Genomic DNA, 18,206 nt, shown 5'->3' on the forward strand with positions numbered 1-18,206 from the left:
CCGTATGCAGTGTTTCACGATATATACAGAAAGGACAATGAAATATGTACCGCAACGCCCCCGTCCGCCTAGTCGTTGTGGCCCGTGGCCACGCCCCAGAAGTAGCACACCCATGCGCCGACCGTCAAAAGAGAGAGCGCACCAAACAAGACGAGGCTCAGCTGACGGTTCGCACCGGCGCGTGAATTTGTCTCAAAGGCCTCACGCTGGGCATTGATGGCGGCGCCGCGGGCGAAGCGCTGCTTGCGGGTCCACTGCAGCCGGCCCAGGCTGACAGGACTCGCCCACGGCAGGGCCAAGGCGACAAGCGACAGGCCGACCACGACCGCGCCGGCCGCCAGGACGACATAGACAATGACGACGTGGTTGTACACGTCGTTGTCGCGGTCCTGGATGACTCCCGTGACGATGCGCATGATGATGTTCATGGCGTTGTTGACGCAGATCTTGACGGCATACGCCGAGCCAAAGACCTCCTGATACCACAGACTGGTGCGGATGGCGTCGATGATGACGGTGGGGCCGAGCGAGACGGCAAAGGCATAGAACCCAAAGCCAGCTGCGGTGCCGGCCATGGAGCTGCTCCACATGATGAGAGACATGGACAGGAACATTCCCGTGCCGCAGACACTCATGACGGTCAGGCGGTGGCCGTAGACGTCGATGAAGAGGCCCAGCAGCGGCACCAGGAAGAAGCCCATGTACTGGGTGAGGGCCGCGTAGAAGCCGGCGCGGATGGACGACACGTGGAACCGCTGCTCGGCCAGCTCGGTGGCGTTCGTGCCGAACACGGACGCGGCCGTCGTCTGGCACAGCGTGAAGGCGATGACGCCCCAGAACGGCCACGGCAGCCGCACCACCCTGGACCACGCGAGCCGCCGGGTCCGCTCGGTCAGCACCTCGCCCGTCGCCGGGTCCGTCTTGCCCGTGCTGCTGTAGTGCCGCGCGCACCAGCGCGTGAACAGGTAGAAGACGACGGTCGCCACGTTGGTGAAGACGTTCATGACCACCGACATCCAAAACGTCCAGCTGAAGTCGCCGAGGCGCTCCGCAATGACGTTGGCCGAGATCTGCCCGACAAAGGACCCGACCTTGCCCAGGCCCAGCTCGAAGCCCAGCGTGGACGCAAAGCCGTCCGACGGCGCAAACCACGACGCGAACACCTTGTACTGCGCCACCTGCGTCGCCACGTCGCCCAGCGACTGGATCACCATCGCGCCCAGCATGAACCGGAAGTTGCGCGTCGTCGTCGCCGCCGCCACCAGCACCGACCCGGCCGTGAACAGCAGGTTGCCCCAGACGAGCGTGCTGGCCCCGCCCAGGCGGTCCGTGTAGAGGCCCGTGGCGAGGATGAGCACCGACTTGATAAAGTTGTCTGTCGCGTCCAGCAGCGCGTACTGCGTGTTGTTGATGCCCATGCCCTTTTTGAGCGCCGACTTCATGGCGCCCGTGACGCCGCTGCTCCAGTGCGCGCCGAAGCCGATGAGCGACACGAGCACCACCGACACGAGCTTGACCTTCATCGGCACTTTCTTGGTGCGCCCGCCGACGCTGACGATCGAGGCGGTGTCGTCATGGTTGCCGTTGGTGCCGTTGTCGGCAACAAGCACGGACGTGGTCGTTGGAACCTGCTTTTCAGGAGAAGAAACGTCATTGTCAGAGCCATGAGCGCCAACGTCCTTGGACATGACCTGCTTCTCGTCGACAGAGGCCACGGGGGAGTCCATGATGGCAAAGAAGGAAGGAATGGGGACAATAGAAGGAAACCAGGGGAAACAGATGGTGGGAGGAAAACCTAGGTTAGCAAAAAAGGGCCACAGAGTCCGTTTTATTCTTCCTGGGACGGACGTTGACACAGGCCGAGGATCGGCCCACGTGGACCCGGATGAGAGGCAGAGGATCTGATAAAAGGGGTGGGCCAAAATGCAAGTCAAGAAGGACCCCACACGTCAATCCCACATACTAAGGGATGGCACCGGCCTTGGCGGCTACAAACTACGACGAACGTTTTTCAAAATACCAGCCATATGGTTAAGTCGATACTTGGAAGGCTCGGGGTGGGGGGGGGGGGGATTGTCCTTGGGAAATAAGCAAATCGGAATTTCTACTGTCAATCCATCCGGCATAAGTGGAACGAATGCTCTATGGGGCTACTAGAGAGTATCCAAATCCAGAAAACCTTCGGAATCCATTCGGAAGACCTGCCCTGTTGGGTCGTCTTGTCTCCGTAGTTGGGCGATGTGGGCCCGTTGTGTGGACGTGCCAAGTAATACGACCCACATGACCTGCGCTCTTTTTTATCAATCTCATCTTATCACTGGACGGGATCTACAAATCGACAAACTAATCGAGGAACCACGGCGGACACGCCATAGCGCCAAGCGACAAAAATTACGTAGTAAAAGTGGGCTGTGTGTTGAAAGGAAGGAAAGTCAACGGAGTGAGATTACAAAGACGCCGACATCACTCGACATCGCCCTCCTTGGTGGGAATAAAACACAATTAACAAGCCCTCCCCATAGTATTAGTTTTGAATTGAACATGAACCAAGAAACGTGCTCTGTCTACGAAACAGAAAGATACAATACCGATTATAGGTATATCGCCCTGCTTACCGGGCCGTTGGACAGAAGTTAGAAAATAAATAAATAATAATAATAATAATAAATTAAATAGAGAAAATGAATGGAGCGTATCTCATGTTGAGAATTTATTTTTGTTCATTCCACGGAACGTTATTATGGCTTAAAGCATCGCTCGAATGAGAATGTCTGATTTGGCAAACCAACAAGGGACATGACTCGTGTGAGCAAAACGAACTGCGAGTATATTATCTTCTCTCTTTTGTGGAATGAAGCTGCTGTTGCGGCCGTGGAATCTGGTGGAAATGGCCGCTGAATCTGGAGAAAGACCGCCACTTTGTGTGGATTCAGGTTGATGGTGGCAGGACTCGCGTTATCGACTGTGAACAAATATCTTCCTTCAATGCGATACGTTTTATGTTTATTCTCAATATTTTAATTAAATGGGAATCCTTTGAAATGGGAAATTGTAATTCGTCACAGGCGCCGTGAACGAGAATGTCTCGTCTTTATCATCGCCAACCAAGGAAATGCCACCTAGCGGACGTGCCGACAACAGCCGGCGAATATTGCCATGTCAGCGAATTTTTTTTTTTTTTCAGCGGGGCGAGCATCATAACTGTTACATACAGACCAGGGTATCTAACTTCGTCCTTTGTTTAGACAAGGAGAGGGTCCGACGGAATAACGCCTAAAATCAGACAAGCTAGCTGGTACGTTAGGTTACACCGCGGAGGAGCCATAGTGGTCCAATGGCCGCTAGGAAAAAGAAAACTTGAAAGATGAACGGGCTGAAAGAAAGAAAGTAAAAATAAAAATAAAAATAAAAAGGGGTGGCACTTAAAGGTCATCATCCCCCGTCTCCTACCCCCTCTTATCCCACTTTCTCGTCCTATTTCTCTCTTAAGTTTTTCCTTCCCCTTTAGGCCTGTCATCGCTCCGTACGTTTTAAGATATTCTCTCCCTTTGATTTTTTATTTTTTCTTCTCATCTTGCTCCGCTATCTGTACTCTTTAACCGGCGCATCGACTAGAACAGAAAATGTAATGTCGAAACGGGGGGTGAGACACATATCAGATTAGTCTCATAGGAGAACGCGGAAGCACATCCAGGCCGCTGATGAACCTCGTATTATGCGGTGGCTTTTGCTCTTGGGTCAAAGAACGGCGAATTGAAGCAGGGAAGCCAGTTGACAGCTGAAAAGAGAGTGTATGTCTGAAGAGGCCATTTTCTACGTGTCAGTGCATGATTGGTCTGAGCAAATCGTATCGTGCCAACCCCGCACGAGAAGAGAACATGGCACCAAACGAAACAACCAACAGAAAATGTAAAGGATGCTGCCGAAACTGCTACGATACGATACGTTTCTACTGGTTCTGCCAGAAAAGGGCAACTTGGCTGCGTTCTGCTCTCACACGTGTACACACACGCACACACACATATATATACTCGACCCACAGCGCTATATAAATCAGATCACTTCACTACCACCCTCTGACCTTGACATTGGCAATTTTCCCACTATTGCCTCTATCCATCGACCACTCAAGAATTTGATCCAGCACTGGGTCCAGTATCTGACAGAAAATCCCGCTGCCCCGAAAAGTATGTTATATGAGTAGAGCTGTCTTGTGTTTTATGTCCAAAAGATGCTAACGGTAAATGATTTGAACAGTTCAACATGAAATGTCCAGACTCTAAATGCAATTACAACAACCCAACAGGGGCCGAGAAATGTGAAAAATGCGGACGACAGCTGGCCACAACTGCCTAGCATGTGGGATAGTACCATCTTGGAGGATCGCCTGCAAGCTTACAGACGGAGGCTTCTTTTTGCTTTTCTTTGAGGGCACGGAACCCTTGGACGTTGGGGTAGAAATTATACTTTTCGAGTGCCTCTAATAAAACACTCGTCCACGCCCACACATTGTCGTCGACGTTGTCCTCGAGAATAAATCCATAGCTTACACGTGCTTTGGTCGCAATCCAGACACGTGGATAAAAGGCTGCAGACTCCCAGTCAAGAATGCTCGTGACAGTCCCGTCGGTCGGCGAGACCATAATGTTGGTAGGGCTAAGATCGGCGTGGCAAAATTGAAACGCCGCTCCAAGAGCGTCAGTGTCCATCAAAGATGGAATATATACTCCAGCTTGCTTCGCCGTCAGCGGCGGAAACGGAATGGGCCTCCATGACGGCGCATCGTCTGGGCGCTCGGGCATCAGATAGTTGTCCTGTATTCCGTAGCGACCCGAGGCGGTAGCAAGTATGTCGGACGTTTGCGCGGTCAAAGTAGCGCAGATCCCAGCCACCTCGGCCGCAATACGCTGCCGCTGTGGGACCGAGAGGACCGGCCAGGCTTGTTGTAGCGTCTGCCCCTCGGCCGGCCGAAGAACGAGAAAGGACCGGGCCGTACGTTTGTCTACCCAATCATAGATGATCTCTGGTGTGGGGATGCTCGGAAAGTGCTTTTGTACGTAGCGTAGTGTGCTGGCCTCGGTCTCCACGCCCTCGACCCAAGCCTTTGCTTTGAATATTGCGCCTCCAATAGCCCAGACAGCGCCAGACGTTCCGGAGTTGTAGATCATACTGGCGGCCGAGATGGGAGGACTGGGAGCATGTGCTGCCACCATTGTCTCTTTGGCCCCCCCTCCGCTTCGGAGAAGACAGAATGTGCTCTTATCAGCGGCCTGCCAGACAGCCAGCGCATCTGCTGGAGGGCTCCTGACCATTTGACACCACATAGAAGAGCCCACAGCCCATTTGTCGGCGGCGATCTGGGAGATCGATGCCGTGATAGGGGGGCTCATTTCACTAGACAAGTTAGCGTGTGCTTAATTGTGAGTGAAGAAAAATCCAGAAACAGTACCAAAACATGCTGATAATTAATATAGGACACCGTTGTTTCGACGATGTTCAAATTAAAAAGTGAAGGTGAGATCGCGACGCGAGAGAAAAGGGTGTGAATATTATCGGGGCTCCTGTTGGAATGGCTCCGGTGAGAAAAACACAAGTGCGATTTTGCGCGTGTTGAAACCTAGGTCGCATTACTTTTTTAGCTTAGTCATCTAACATAGTTGCCCTAGATCTTAGGCATCAAGATGTCCCTTGCTTTGTCCTTCTGGGACAGGGGTCACATTCAAACACAGACTCATATTGTTCCTTCCGTGTTATCGAAGACCAGACAATCCGAGATGCCGACGCTGCCTAATGCTTTTGAACTATAGCGTTAAACCCCACTCTGAAAGCCCAGACCAACTTAATTGCCAACAACCAAAATGAAGCCAAGACGCCGCTAACGGCGGACCCGGTTATGCTTATCCCCGCGTTGCTTTCCGTTGTTCTGTCACCATCCAACGCCGAGCATCCGTGGTCACTGGGCCGACTGCCTCGAACTGTACTCTGCGACATGGGGATGGCGCCGATAAGAGCGAAGAAAGCAACAGATGTCCGTCTGTGGGCATCCCCTGATCGCCATGGCCATTTCTCTGGCAACGCACACATGAGTCGGAGTTGGAGAATTGTGCTATAGACCTAAAAAGAGAATCAGCTGTCCGGGTGCCTATCAAGAAGCACAATATAATTCGTACCTTGAACCTCCTTCATTGCTTGCCTCACTCTCCCTAGACGACAGATGGGTCTGTCGGAGGACGCGTGCATTTGGATCCACTTCCTCCCATTCTCCAACAATGAGTCTCTCGTTTTCCTCATGTCATGTTTCCCCGCTAATCCCCCTTTCGAACCCCACTACTGCATCAACAAGGCGCACACGGTAGCTTTAGAGGCTGGAAGCTTGAAATCAACTGGCGGCGACTGGGAAAAGGATTTCTTTCTCCTGCATCCAGCTGCATGGGTCCTGGTGTGTCCACCATGCCCGATACCCGACCGTATTCCTCGTCTTTCAATGGTCGACAGTGCACTCATTGGAATCTGGATGCAGTCATGGCCTAGTCAGAAGGCGCAGTGCAGAATGAGAGGGGAAGGGGTCAGGGCAAGGACAGAGCGATCATGTTAGTATAAAGTGCCCCTCGAGCTCGACTAGCTGCAGAGCGTCTTGTCTCCATTCTCGCATTTCAACCGACTCTTACTCACCCGACTCTCCCCTCACAACTCTCCAGAACGACATCTTCAAACGCCCATTCATTCACCCCCCACCCACACAACCACAATGCCTGTTATCAAGGGTAGTAACATCGTCGTCACCGGCGCCGCGTCCGGCATTGGCCTGGCCACCGCCCAGCTCCTCGCCAAGCAGGGCGCCAACCTGTCTCTGGCCGATGTCCAGGTCGACCTGCTCAAGGAGGCCGTTGCTCTCGCGGAGGCGGATGCCAAGGCGGCCGGCCACACCATCAAGGTCCACTCGGCCGTTGTCGACGTCCGCGACCGCAAGGCCGTTGACGCCTGGATCGCCGACGCCGTGGCTGCGCTGGGCCGCCTCGACGGGGCCGCCAACATTGCTGGCGTTTTCAAGTCCAACTACAAGAACAGTGTGGCCGACGAGGACGAGGACAACTGGGACTTTACCATTGCCGTAAACCTGACGGGTCTGATGCACTGCATGCGTGCGCAGACGGCCAGCATGCGCGAAAAGGGCATCCATGGGGACGCGTCGATTGTCAACGCGGCCAGCATCATGGGCATCATGGGCGCCATCGGTTCGGCCGCCTACTGCAGCTCCAAGCACGGCGTCGTGGGCCTGACGCGGTCGACGTGCAAGGAGGTCGGCAAGCAGGGCATCCGCGTGAACTGCGTGGCGCCCGGGTTCGTGGACACGCCGATGCTGCGGGCGTCGTTGGCGGCCCGTGGCGGCAAGTCGACAGCGACGACGGCGCCCGAGGCGGTGGCCGTGGGCCGGACGGGCCAGCCGTCCGAGGTGGCCGAGGTGGTTGTGTTTTTGCTGAGCAGCAATGCGAGCTACGTGAGCGGACAGTGCATCTCGGTCGACGGCGGCTGGAACTGCTGAGTGGCGGGCGAGCGAGCGAAAAAAAAAAGAAGAAAAAAACAAAGAAAAAGAAAGAAGAAAAAGAAAAAGAAAAAGAAAAAGAAAAAGAAAAAGAAAAAGAAAAAGAAAAAGAAAAAGAAAAAGAAAAAGAAAAAGAAAAAGAAAAAGAAAAAGAAAAAGAAAAAGAAAAAGAAAAAGCGCATGATTACGATACATAGAATTTGAAATGGACACTTAATTCGGTCAAGAACAGGATACAGAGTGAACACCGGCCAAACCGTTGACGACCTGGATACATGCCCGTGACAGCAATACTACTGCATGACCAACCTTCCAATATGCCACGAACGCCACTGGGGTACTCTTTTCAGGGACGTTGGGCAGGCATGCAATCCTGATAAGAGGTCGGTCTCTTTTGAGGTTGCAGGATGGACGAAGTGACAACGGGGTCCGACATAAATACATAAGCGGCCCACAAAAATCAAAGTACAGGAGACCAATCATTTTCAGCACCCCCCAGGGCGCCTGAAATCGTCCTTGACACTCCAATCAACCACATCTCCCAAACACACTTCCAAAACGCGAGCCGCCCGCCGCAGTTACTGCCAGGCCATTTCATCGGCCAGCGCATGAAATGATTCCTTCATTATTGTGTTCACCATGGACGACAAGCACGGCTCACAGGAGGTCTCTGGAACTGAGCCCTTGCCAGCCGATGATGAGCAGAGTCCAGTACACCCAGAGACGCGAAAACGACAACAAGACGACGACGACGGCGGCGGCGGCGCTGAATGGCAGATAAATCGTGCGCGGACAGCATACCTTGCCTCGAAGCCAACACGACTAACAAGGAAGAACCTGGCACTTTTCGACAGCAAGGGTGCCGCCAAGAAGACACGCACACACTGCGAGTCGGACAACTCGACTTCGACGAAGACACTGTCGACAACGGCATCTGGGTTTGCCATCCAGGCTCGACAGAATGGCATCCTCGATCCGCTTGACTCCAAGCCTCCCGAAAACCTCGAGGACATGCGCAAGCGACTTGCCGAGCCACGTTCCACTGCTTCACCGCCCGAGTCAGAGTACGAGGACTATGTGCACACTGTTGGAGAAGCCCCCAACGAAGCCACCATGGTAGGCGAGATGCTACCACTGCTCAAGAAGTATCCAAAAGGATACAAAAGGGCTCTCAACCAGCCATTCACGGCCTTCCCAAGGGGCGTTGGATTAAACAACGGCCTATCGGCTCCGCAACCCGACTATGTGGAAGGACTCGGGATGGAAGAATACCGCCCGTTCCCGGTCGACAAGTATGTCGACGGAGCCGTTCTTTACAAGGACAACCCCCGATCTGTGACGCTGCCGCACTTGGCCGGAGAATGGAAGGGCGCCGGTGGTGATATGCGAGAAGCGGCGTTGCAGAGTGGCTATGACGGCGCAGCACTCGTCTACGCCCGGAATCAAGCCCTTGCCTACCAAGGACAGTCTGATCCCCCGGGGCACGCAAGCATCACAACCTTTACGACGAATGGCACCCAACTCAACTTTTACGCGCACTATGCAACCCTCGGCGAGGACGGCGCGCTCGAGTATCACCAGTATCCGGTCTCGTCGACAAGTTTGGTCAACTCACACGAAGAACACAAGAAAGGCAGAAAAGGCCTCAGAAACGAGCAGGACCACGCGAGGACACTCTCCTATGAGCTCCGAGACCAGTTGAAGGAGCATGATAAGAAGAAACGGAGCGGTGGCCTCCAGCCTCTTGCCGAAGGGCTGGTACCGTCCTTGCCGGAACCAACCGGCGAACCACATGACGGTCATGTAGACGACGACCAAGGCGACGGAGACTACGAGATGGACGAGCAGCAGCCGACGTATCAACCCACGCCGCCGATTTCTTCCAAGCACAAGAACAGCAAGACGCATTCACACTCGTCACACTCGTCACACTCTTCACACGCCTCGCGGCACTTACAGCACTCACGGCATTTGCACAAGACGACACATTCATCAAAGGACCCTGCCGCCGCGCACAGTTCAATCAATAACGGCAGCCAAAAACGAAAAGCTCCGCCGTCGCGAGGGTCGCAAAGCGACTCAAGTCATCGTAGCAAGCACGAAAACGACTGGACAAAGCATGAGACCGGACGGCTTTACCGCAATCATCCGGATGGCACGATTACCTGGCGTGAGGACGACGAGAACGACGATAACGACTAATGAGGCTCTGTACTGAATATCACGAGAAAACGTACTAATAAAATCAAATCTTTAAAACGGTCACGCAGCATGTCCGTTCCCAACTGTGCAAATCTGTTACTTCGTAGGTTATTGAGAGAGACCGACAACTGTTCAAGTAGCCTGGTCATCGACCATAGATCTACAAAAAGGGGTCCCAACACGGTGGCAGGTGCATGAGTGGTGCGAATATATCCCAAACCAGACTAATACGGGCGTTTTCACTTGGTAAGAGTTGCACGAGTCGCCGTTATCATTTGGGCGACCAGCGAAGCACAGTACTGGCAATATACCAGACGATGTTGAGAAAAGGTGCGTCCCATAACCGGCCACTGCGAGGCCCTCAGTAATGGTATTTCTTAAAGTAGATGACATGCATCTTAGACGTGTGTTTGGTGCAAATAGAGTGAACATATACATTTGACCACGCATTAGTTAGCATTATGCATTGTCAGCTTCATCACAAGACCGGACCAACAGACACCTCATGTTTCAACGGCCTCGCTGAGTAAATTCGTCGCCTACTTACATGCTAACGAGCAGCAGGTTCGGCAAAAAGTTATGCAGGTACCCTACCCGGTTTCTCCTTGCCAGTTTCTACTTATTCTTTCTTTTCCTCGTTTTGTGTCCCCCTGAGCTCCAATTTTCAAAGTCTCACAGCGCCACATATTACCATTATCCCACCATCATCATCTTATGTTCCGCATCTTGCCCCAAAACTCACATAGGACAATCACCAATCTGTTGTCATTTCCACCATCATCGTCCTCCGCCATTATGACCGATGAACCCGACTCGTCATCGTCGGCAGATACGCTTGTGCCGACACCTCCTCCTGCTACGTCACCAGAAGCACCAGCCAAGCTCACGGTTGACGAAGGGGCTGCTGTATTCCCAAGATCACAGGCGGAGCGCATATCATTCCTGTCCACGCTGGCCCGTGATCTTCCGGACCACTACATGTGCACAGAATGCATGGCTCTGCATTCGGCCACAGCGGAGGAATGCCACGCAAAGGACGTGGCTATCATAGAAAATTCATCCTACAAGAAAGGCCCGACGGTCATGGAGGCGGCACTGCACGCACCGTGCCAGCGCACCGCTATCACGGCCGACGCGTACGATTTTCGCTTACCGCGTGAACCCCCAAAAGACAAAGATGCAGCAGTGACCGCGGAGCGCTACCAGCACGCTCTCGGGTTCATGGGTCAGGCGTCGTCGTCCAAGAGGACACCGTTGGCTGGTCTGACGCACCGGGATGTACAGCTGACTCTGAAGCGTGCGCGGCTGCTGACGTCCATGGAGACGGCAGAGAGCGAGAAGAAGGCGAAGGGAGAGAGCAGCGGTGACGGCGGACACGTGACTGCCACCCAGCGGAAGTACCGCAAGAACGGTTTTGCTGAAATCGCTGCCGACATGGCCATGCGCCAAGACGGAGAAACGCTGAAGAGCAAGACAGCTGACGTCAAGAAACACCGCCAGCAACTGACGTCTCGTCTCCAGCTCGCGCTCGCACCCATCAAGGCTGACTGCGCGCTGACCAGGACCGACCGCGCCAGCACGAGCAGCTACCCCTACGTGCAGAAGACGACGGTCAAGTACACATTTGCGGCGCGCATCGAGCAGGCCCGCTACCTGCTCAAGACCACCGTCAAGATGGCCCGTAGTGAGGTGGCGAATGTCAGCCTGGCCATCTGCCCGCACCTCCTGCTCAACCATCACAAGTCCGAGGTGTGGGCCGACATGGCCAGGGAGGCCGTCGATGCATGCCAAGACTGCCAGGCGTCGGGGGCAACCAAGCCCTTTGCCCTCCAGATGGCCGTCCGCCACGTGGGCGAGGCCATGGCGGCCAGCGTTCGGCACGCCCGCCACATGTACAATCTCGGCGGCTGTGATGTCGACGAGATGGACGCCAACGAATGCGACAGCGATCATGACCGCGCCGACAAAGAAATGGACGGCAAGCAGCAGCCCATGCGCCGGCGTGGTAGCTGCCACCGATGTGCCACGGACTTTGCGGTGCGCGGGCTCCTGCGGGCGGACCAGATCATGCTGTGCGTGTGGCAGGACCTGGGCGGCGAGACGGACGTGACGGATGCCCACTGGCAGAGCCACGTAGCGGGGACGATGCTGCCGATTGACAAGGGGCAGGGCGCGGGAGAGACAACGAACCTGTGGAACGACGGTCTGACGATGGCGCATACGGCAGGCGACGTGCGTGCTCTCTACGAAGGAAGGCCAGGCTGTTGATCGAGGGGAAGGCGATTGGAGAAACACATGTACGGAAATGTCAACACAATGTATAATATGATGCAACAGAAACCACAGTCACTCGTTTCTATTTGTCGAATTCAAACTATCCTTGTCAACATAGAGAAACTCTACATGTACATGCTCACATGCAGCCTAATACGGCTTGACTCCGGTGAGCCGCAGAATCTGGTCCGTCACGACAGGCTTCTCAAACGGCTCCGTGCGGTACTTGGGACACACCTCGCCGTTGCGCATCGGCTTCTCCGACGAGGGCCGGATGTTGCAGTGCGGCCAGTGGGTGGTGCCGTAGCTCTTCTTGAAGCAAATCGTCTTGGCCGCCAGCGCCTCGTCCGTGGCAAACTTGCGCGGCGTCATGCAGATGTACTGCACGTGGCGGATCTGGTCGCCCTCGGGGAGCTTGGCGTAGTGCATGGTGCGCGAGTCCCAGAGCACAAAGTCGCCGGGGTCCATGTCGACCTTGACGAGCTCGCAGCCCTGGTCGAGGAACCACTGGACGTCCTTTTTGCTGAACAGAAACAGGTCCATGAACTTGATCTCGGGCGGCGGCGCGTCCTCGTGGTCGTCCTGCTCGCGGTCGCGCGAAAAAAACTCGTCAAAGAGCTTGGCCGAGCCCTTCATCAGCACGAGGCCGCCGTCCCGCGGCCCGTTGGGCGCAAAGTTGAGCAGGCCCTGGACGGCCTGCATGCCCTTGCGCTGCGGGTTCTGGTCGCAGTGCGGCCACGGCGACCACGTGAGGTCCGTGCGGTTGGGCATGGAGATGTTGAGCCCGTCAAACGACGAAATGAGCTCCTTGGTCTCCCACAGCGTCTCAAACACCTCGACGACCCCCGGCTCCGTGCGCGCCTCCCAGGCCATCTTCTCGTGCGTGCACCCGTAGGCAAAGTACATGCCGCCCTTGAAGGACACGGGCAGGTGGTCGGCCGTCCAGGTCGACGGGTCCGTCTCGTCAAAGCCCAGGTCGAACTTCTTGAGCCACGCCAGCTGCTGGTCCACGTAGTACTGCGCGCGCTCGGGCGAGATGACGTTCTTGATCACCACGCAGCCGGTGCGGTGGAACTCGTCGCGCCAGTCGCCGTAGACGCGCGACGTGTCAAAGTCGACGAGGTTCTTGGTCTCAAACTGGGCACCAAACGTGCCGTGGGCCTCAAGGGTGGTGGTGGTGGACATGTTGGAGAGGTGGGGGAGGTTGTGCTGTCTGTAGAATGTGGAAATGAGGAGGGGGTTGATGATGGATTGTTTCTGATCTTCTGGATTGTTCAGTGTTCTGCCAGATGGATGTTAAACGTCGAGTTCTGTTTGTGTCGATATCTCGATGGGTTAAATAACTGCGAATTAAAATGCCTTTGGCAGCGATGGTGGCCTCAAACAGAATCCTCGGATTTGCTACTCGGAGTCTTTTGGCAGAAACTGCCAGGGCCTTGTATACTCACAAGTAGCACCGTACCGATAATAGTCCTCAACGGCGTCTCTGCTTTTCCCCGCATTTCTTCCCCAAACGGAGTCTTCCGGCCAGACCTCGGATCGGGCGCGTGTGGAGGAAAACGGATACGTGAGGGGTGGGCCTAGTACAAGCATGGCTGCTATGCGGCGCCGAGGAGTCGATGCGGTGAGCTTCGATGGAGACAGAGCTGTTCTTATTGCAGTCGTGTTGTGGCCATCGTCTTGATACATGTATATATGGGGTCGGGATTGTTTACCGTTCGACGTTGATGTTCTGCAAAAACAGCAGAGTCTGTGTCTCAATCGCTCCTTCCATCTACAGACTGCGATAACTTGCATAGCTCTTTCCTTCTCTTCCAGCTCCGTTCTAGCTCCTGCCCTTTTCGTGCTACCCTAACTGCATCCTTCACTTCGGGACAGCTGTTCAAACAAACCCTCTTTTCCCTCGACATCATGCCCGTCGCCGTGCAGACTGCGGTCAAGCGCATCAAGGAGCGCAAGGTCGGCGAGAATGGCTTCTCGGGCTTCCGTCCGCGCGAGACCGAGCTCTTCAAGGCCGGCGCACAGCCGTTTGGCCCGGACACCCGCGCCCTGACGAGCGACATTCGTCTCGACCACGACGTCGAAATCGTCGTGCGCGACGGTGCGCGGCTCTACATTGACGTCTACCGCCCGGAGGGCTCGGGCGACACCACGGAGAAAGTGCCCGCCATCCTGGGATGGTCTCCGTATGGCAAGAAATACAGCTCGCTGGACATGCTGCCGATGACGGTGTGGCACTCGTGCGTCAAGCGGTCGGACCTCAGCGGCCTGGAAAAGTTTGAGGGGCTCGACCCGGCGGTGTGGTGCCCAAAAGGGTACGCGGTGGTGAGCGTGGACGCGCGGGGCGCGGGCAACAGCGACGGGCACATCTGCGTTCTGGGCTCGCAGGACGCCGAGGACATGTACGACGTCATCGAGGCCGTGGCGGCGCTGCCGTGGTGCAGCGGCAAGGTGGGCATGGCCGGTAACTCGTGTCTCGCCATTGCGCAGTGGTACGCGGCGGCACAGCAGCCGCCGTCGCTGGCGGCGATTGCGCCGTGGGAAGGCCTGAGCGACCTGTACCGGGAGCAGTTTGTGCGCGGCGGGTGGTTCAGCATGTCCAACTTTGACCTCATCACGGCCGAGATTTTGCGCGGGCCGGCGGCGTCGGGCGTCGAAGACTTTGCGGAAATGTACCGGCGCAGCCCGACGATCAACGCGTGGTGGGCCGACAAGCGCGTGGACATGACGCGGATCCAGTGCCCGGCGTACATCCGCGGGTCCGACGTCAGCAACCTGCACAACATGGGCGCGATCCGGGCGTGGCTCGAGATCCCGCACGACAAGAAATGGATCCAGTGGGGCGCGTACCAGGAGTGGTACGAGCTGTACAGCGTCCCGGAGTCGGCGACGCAGCTGCAGCACTTCTTTGACTTTTATCTGCGGGACCAAAAAAACAACGGCTGGGAGACGGACACCCCCAAGGTGCGCTGGACGACGCTACCCTTTGGCGACGCGCCGCCCGTGCACGACATTGAGCTCGCCGCCTGGCCGGTGCCCGACACGCAGTACCTGGAGCTGTTTGCGGGCGAGGGCGGCCGGCTCGTGGACGCCGCCCCCGCGTCAGTCCAGAAGCTCACGTATAATGCCGAGGACAAGAACGCCTGGCTCGAGTTTACGCACACCTTTGGCGAGCCCGCCCGCCTGCTCGGCATTCCCAAGGTCACCGTCTTTGCCGCGTCGGCCACGCGCGACGACTTTGTCCTCTTTGTCATCCTCCGCAAAAAGGACCGCAGCGGCAAGGACATGGTGCACCTCAACTTCCCGCTGCACGCCGCGCCGATCAGCTCGGTCGCCGAGGTCGACGACGCCCAGACCCAGAGCGTCAACACCCACTACGGCCAGATGGGCATCCTGCGCGCCTCCCACCGCGCCATTGACGCGTCCCGCAGCATCCACCCCAACTTCCCCTTCCACCCGCACGACAAGGAAGACAAGGTACCTCCCGGTACCGTCGTCAAGCTCGAGATTGGCCTCTTTAGCCTGGGCGTCGACTACGATGCCGGCGAGAGCATTTCCGTGCGCATCAGCGGGCAGAACCCGACGGCCGCCGAGTTCAGCCGCTGGTCGGCGCCACGCCCGGACCACGAGCTCAACAAGGGCGAGCACACCATCTACTTCGGCGGGCAGTACCCGACGTCGGTGAGTCTGCCGTACGTTGGCAAGCCGGCGGGTGGTCATGTTCACGAGTGAGCTCAGCTTGGCTGTAGAGTAGAGTAAAGTTGTGGTACTCGATTCGGCATAGGAGAAATACGTTTAAATTTACAACCATTGGACACACCAAAGACCACAATTATGGGCCATGCCGTGCGTGATTGCCGAAGGAATGGACGAACGCTCAACAAAGGAAGAAACACTAGTCATGAGAGGATATCCACAACCGGAGGCTACGGCAGTTCATTCACGTTGCAGGATTCCCCGCACGAAGAGCCTGTGACGAGTCGTGTATTCGGCTCGGTTCGGAATCGCGCCGGACAGCACTAGTGTAAGTCGAGCAAAGTAGCTACTCCGAACAAAAATACCACAAGCAAGTCTCGTCGCAAAAAAGTCAAGCTATTGAATTTGGAGCCGATACGTACGGCAGTGACCCCAATGCATGTGATCTATCTGTTTATTACTCGTACAAAATAAAACAGTAGACCTGCCGATAGGTTCCTCTTCCAATGTCTCCAATACCCCAATGACGTACCACATCACACATCACGACACGATGGGCAGCCAAGATGACCAGTTCACCATTATCATTGTCGGCGGCGGCATTGCCGGGTTGGTTGCGGTAGGACCCCGACTCCCGATAGGATCTAGTACATGGAGCCTACACCTCGCCACCTTTCATACATGCTAATCGACATGCTCCGTAGGCCATCGCCCTTCGCGCCCCCCGTCGCCACATCACCGTCCTCGAGCGCTCGCGCATGCTCCACGAAGTCGGCGCGCTCATCTCGCTGCAGCCCAACGCGAGCAAGATTGTCACCAAGCTGGGGCTGGACCCGTTCCTCGCAGCGGCGTCGCCTCTCGTGGACCGCGGGTTCCGCCTGTTCGACCAGGCGGGCCACGTCGTGCGCGAGCTGCCCCTGGACACGGCGCGCTTTGGCGCCGACCGGGTGCTCTACCACCGGCAGGACCTGCACGCCGCGCTGCGGGATGCCGCCGTGAGCGACGCGGGCGTGCTGCCGGGCGCACCCGTCGCGATCCGCACGGCGGCGGCGGTCGTCTCGTGCCTGCCCGAGGACGGCCTTGTCGTGCTGGCCGACGGTTCCCGGCTGCAGGGGGATCTCGTCGTCGGCGCGGACGGCATCAAGTCGGTCGTGCGCAGCAGCGTGCTGGGCGCGCAGGCGGCGCAGTACCAGCCCATCCCCACGGGCCTGTCGGCGTACCGCGTGCTGATGCCGCGGTCGCTTCTGGACGGGGTGGCGGGCCTGCCGCCGTCCGTCACGCTCAGCGATCCGGCCATTACGTCCATGGTCGTGGGCGGCGACAGACGCGTGATTATGGGGCCGGGCCGGGGCGGGGCGCTCTATGGGTTCGTGGCCCTGGTGCCGGACAGCAGCTGCGCAAACGAGGCGAGCGCCAGCGAGGATACAAAGGAGGACAACGACAGCAGCTGGGTCCGGGCAGGCAGCAAAGCCGAGCTCAAGGCTGCGTTTGCTGGCTTTGCCCCGTGGCTGATGGACTTGTTTGAGGCTGCCTCTGACGACGACATTGGCCTGTGGCAGCTGCGCGACTTGGATCCGCTGCCGCGGTGGACGCGAGGCCGTGTTGTCTTGGTCGGCGATGCCGCGCATGCGATGCTCCCGACCCAGGGCCAGGGCGCGAGCCAGAGCGTCGAGGACGCCGAGGCGCTGGCGGCGTTCTTGGCGGAGGTTGGGCCGGGGGCGACGAAACCGACGGGACAGGAGATCGACAGCGTTCTGCAAAAGGTGTGGGAGGCACGCCACGACCGTGTCAGTTTGATTCAGGCCTACAGTCGACAGCAGGCGAAGCCGGCGACGGAGTCGGGCTCGCAAAAGGTGACACTGGACCCGGGCGAGTTCTTGCAGTTCAACTGCGACTATGACGGCGCCGTGGACTGGTTGAAGAGGAGGCGTGCTGCGTGACCAGACCGCGCAGAAGGAGGGACGTTGGTAATCGCATGTACAGCTGCGTGGTTGGTACACATGGAGACAGGGTGTGCAAGTAAACTAGGGTCGAACAGCACAAACGTGGCTAGCACACCAGGGTGGCTAGGACCAATTAAAAGAGAAGAAGCGAGACCACTTCAACTATCTCACTGTCCCCGCCTCACTCTCTCCTCTCCCTCCTCTCCTCCCAAATTGGGCTTTCGGTTGACGGTGACGTGCTACGGCTACATCGTTTGGTGGTATGGGATCGTAGATGTCCTCGTAGACCCAAGCCACAAAGGACCTGAAAATGGACCCTGTAACAGACGCGTAAGCTACAAGAGGCCTGAAAATGGGCACTGCCTAAAAGACGCGTAAGCCACACGGGATTTCAAAATGGACCCTCAGGCAGGATCAAGATGCAGTCCGCGATATCACCATGAAGTGTGTCGGCACTCTTCTCGAGCACGACGCAGAGTTCCCAAGTAGTTTTTCTTCCCCACGAGGGTTTTCTATTATAGGATTATGCAACACCGGCGCAAATAGTC

At 56.5% G+C, this 18,206-nt stretch overlaps 8 protein-coding genes across 8 annotated transcripts; 5 read left to right on the forward strand and 3 right to left on the reverse strand.

Moving 5' to 3' along the window:
* Positions 1-68: 68 nt before the first annotated feature.
* On the reverse strand, positions 69-1,727 carry SPBR_04197 (MFS transporter; the record flags this gene model as incomplete). The annotated part of the gene is made up of 1 exon (XM_040762480.1): positions 69-1,727. One exon carries the CDS (start codon positions 1,725-1,727, stop codon positions 69-71), a length of 1,659 nt encoding a protein of 552 aa, XP_040621627.1.
* Positions 1,728-4,352: 2,625 nt separating this feature from the next.
* Positions 4,353-5,213, reverse strand: SPBR_04396 (uncharacterized protein; the record flags this gene model as incomplete). Its single annotated transcript, XM_040762679.1, has 1 exon — positions 4,353-5,213. The coding sequence occupies one exon, from the start codon at positions 5,211-5,213 to the stop codon at positions 4,353-4,355; it is 861 nt and encodes a 286-aa protein (XP_040621628.1).
* A 1,535-nt stretch (positions 5,214-6,748) lies between these two features.
* On the forward strand, positions 6,749-7,543 carry SPBR_04415 (uncharacterized protein; the record flags this gene model as incomplete). Its single annotated transcript, XM_040762698.1, has 1 exon — positions 6,749-7,543. The coding sequence occupies one exon, from the start codon at positions 6,749-6,751 to the stop codon at positions 7,541-7,543; it is 795 nt and encodes a 264-aa protein (XP_040621629.1).
* A 639-nt stretch (positions 7,544-8,182) lies between these two features.
* Positions 8,183-9,745, forward strand: SPBR_04215 (uncharacterized protein; the record flags this gene model as incomplete). The annotated part of the gene is made up of 1 exon (XM_040762498.1): positions 8,183-9,745. One exon carries the CDS (start codon positions 8,183-8,185, stop codon positions 9,743-9,745), a length of 1,563 nt encoding a protein of 520 aa, XP_040621630.1.
* A 795-nt stretch (positions 9,746-10,540) lies between these two features.
* Positions 10,541-12,013, forward strand: SPBR_04235 (uncharacterized protein; the record flags this gene model as incomplete). Its single annotated transcript, XM_040762518.1, has 1 exon — positions 10,541-12,013. One exon carries the CDS (start codon positions 10,541-10,543, stop codon positions 12,011-12,013), a length of 1,473 nt encoding a protein of 490 aa, XP_040621631.1.
* A 156-nt stretch (positions 12,014-12,169) lies between these two features.
* Positions 12,170-13,204, reverse strand: SPBR_04336 (uncharacterized protein; the record flags this gene model as incomplete). The annotated part of the gene is made up of 1 exon (XM_040762619.1): positions 12,170-13,204. One exon carries the CDS (start codon positions 13,202-13,204, stop codon positions 12,170-12,172), a length of 1,035 nt encoding a protein of 344 aa, XP_040621632.1.
* Positions 13,205-13,930: 726 nt separating this feature from the next.
* Positions 13,931-15,751, forward strand: SPBR_04165 (uncharacterized protein; the record flags this gene model as incomplete). Its single annotated transcript, XM_040762448.1, has 1 exon — positions 13,931-15,751. The coding sequence occupies one exon, from the start codon at positions 13,931-13,933 to the stop codon at positions 15,749-15,751; it is 1,821 nt and encodes a 606-aa protein (XP_040621633.1).
* A 517-nt stretch (positions 15,752-16,268) lies between these two features.
* SPBR_04254 (uncharacterized protein) lies at positions 16,269-17,655 on the forward strand (the record flags this gene model as incomplete). The annotated part of the gene is made up of 2 exons (XM_040762537.1): positions 16,269-16,334; positions 16,420-17,655. The coding sequence occupies 2 exons, from the start codon at positions 16,269-16,271 to the stop codon at positions 17,653-17,655; spliced, it is 1,302 nt and encodes a 433-aa protein (XP_040621634.1).
* Positions 17,656-18,206: the final 551 nt, after the last annotated feature.

This window comes from Sporothrix brasiliensis, assembly GCF_000820605.1.
Source record: "Sporothrix brasiliensis 5110 chromosome Unknown Cont16, whole genome shotgun sequence".
Lineage (NCBI taxonomy): Eukaryota > Fungi > Ascomycota > Sordariomycetes > Ophiostomatales > Ophiostomataceae > Sporothrix > Sporothrix brasiliensis.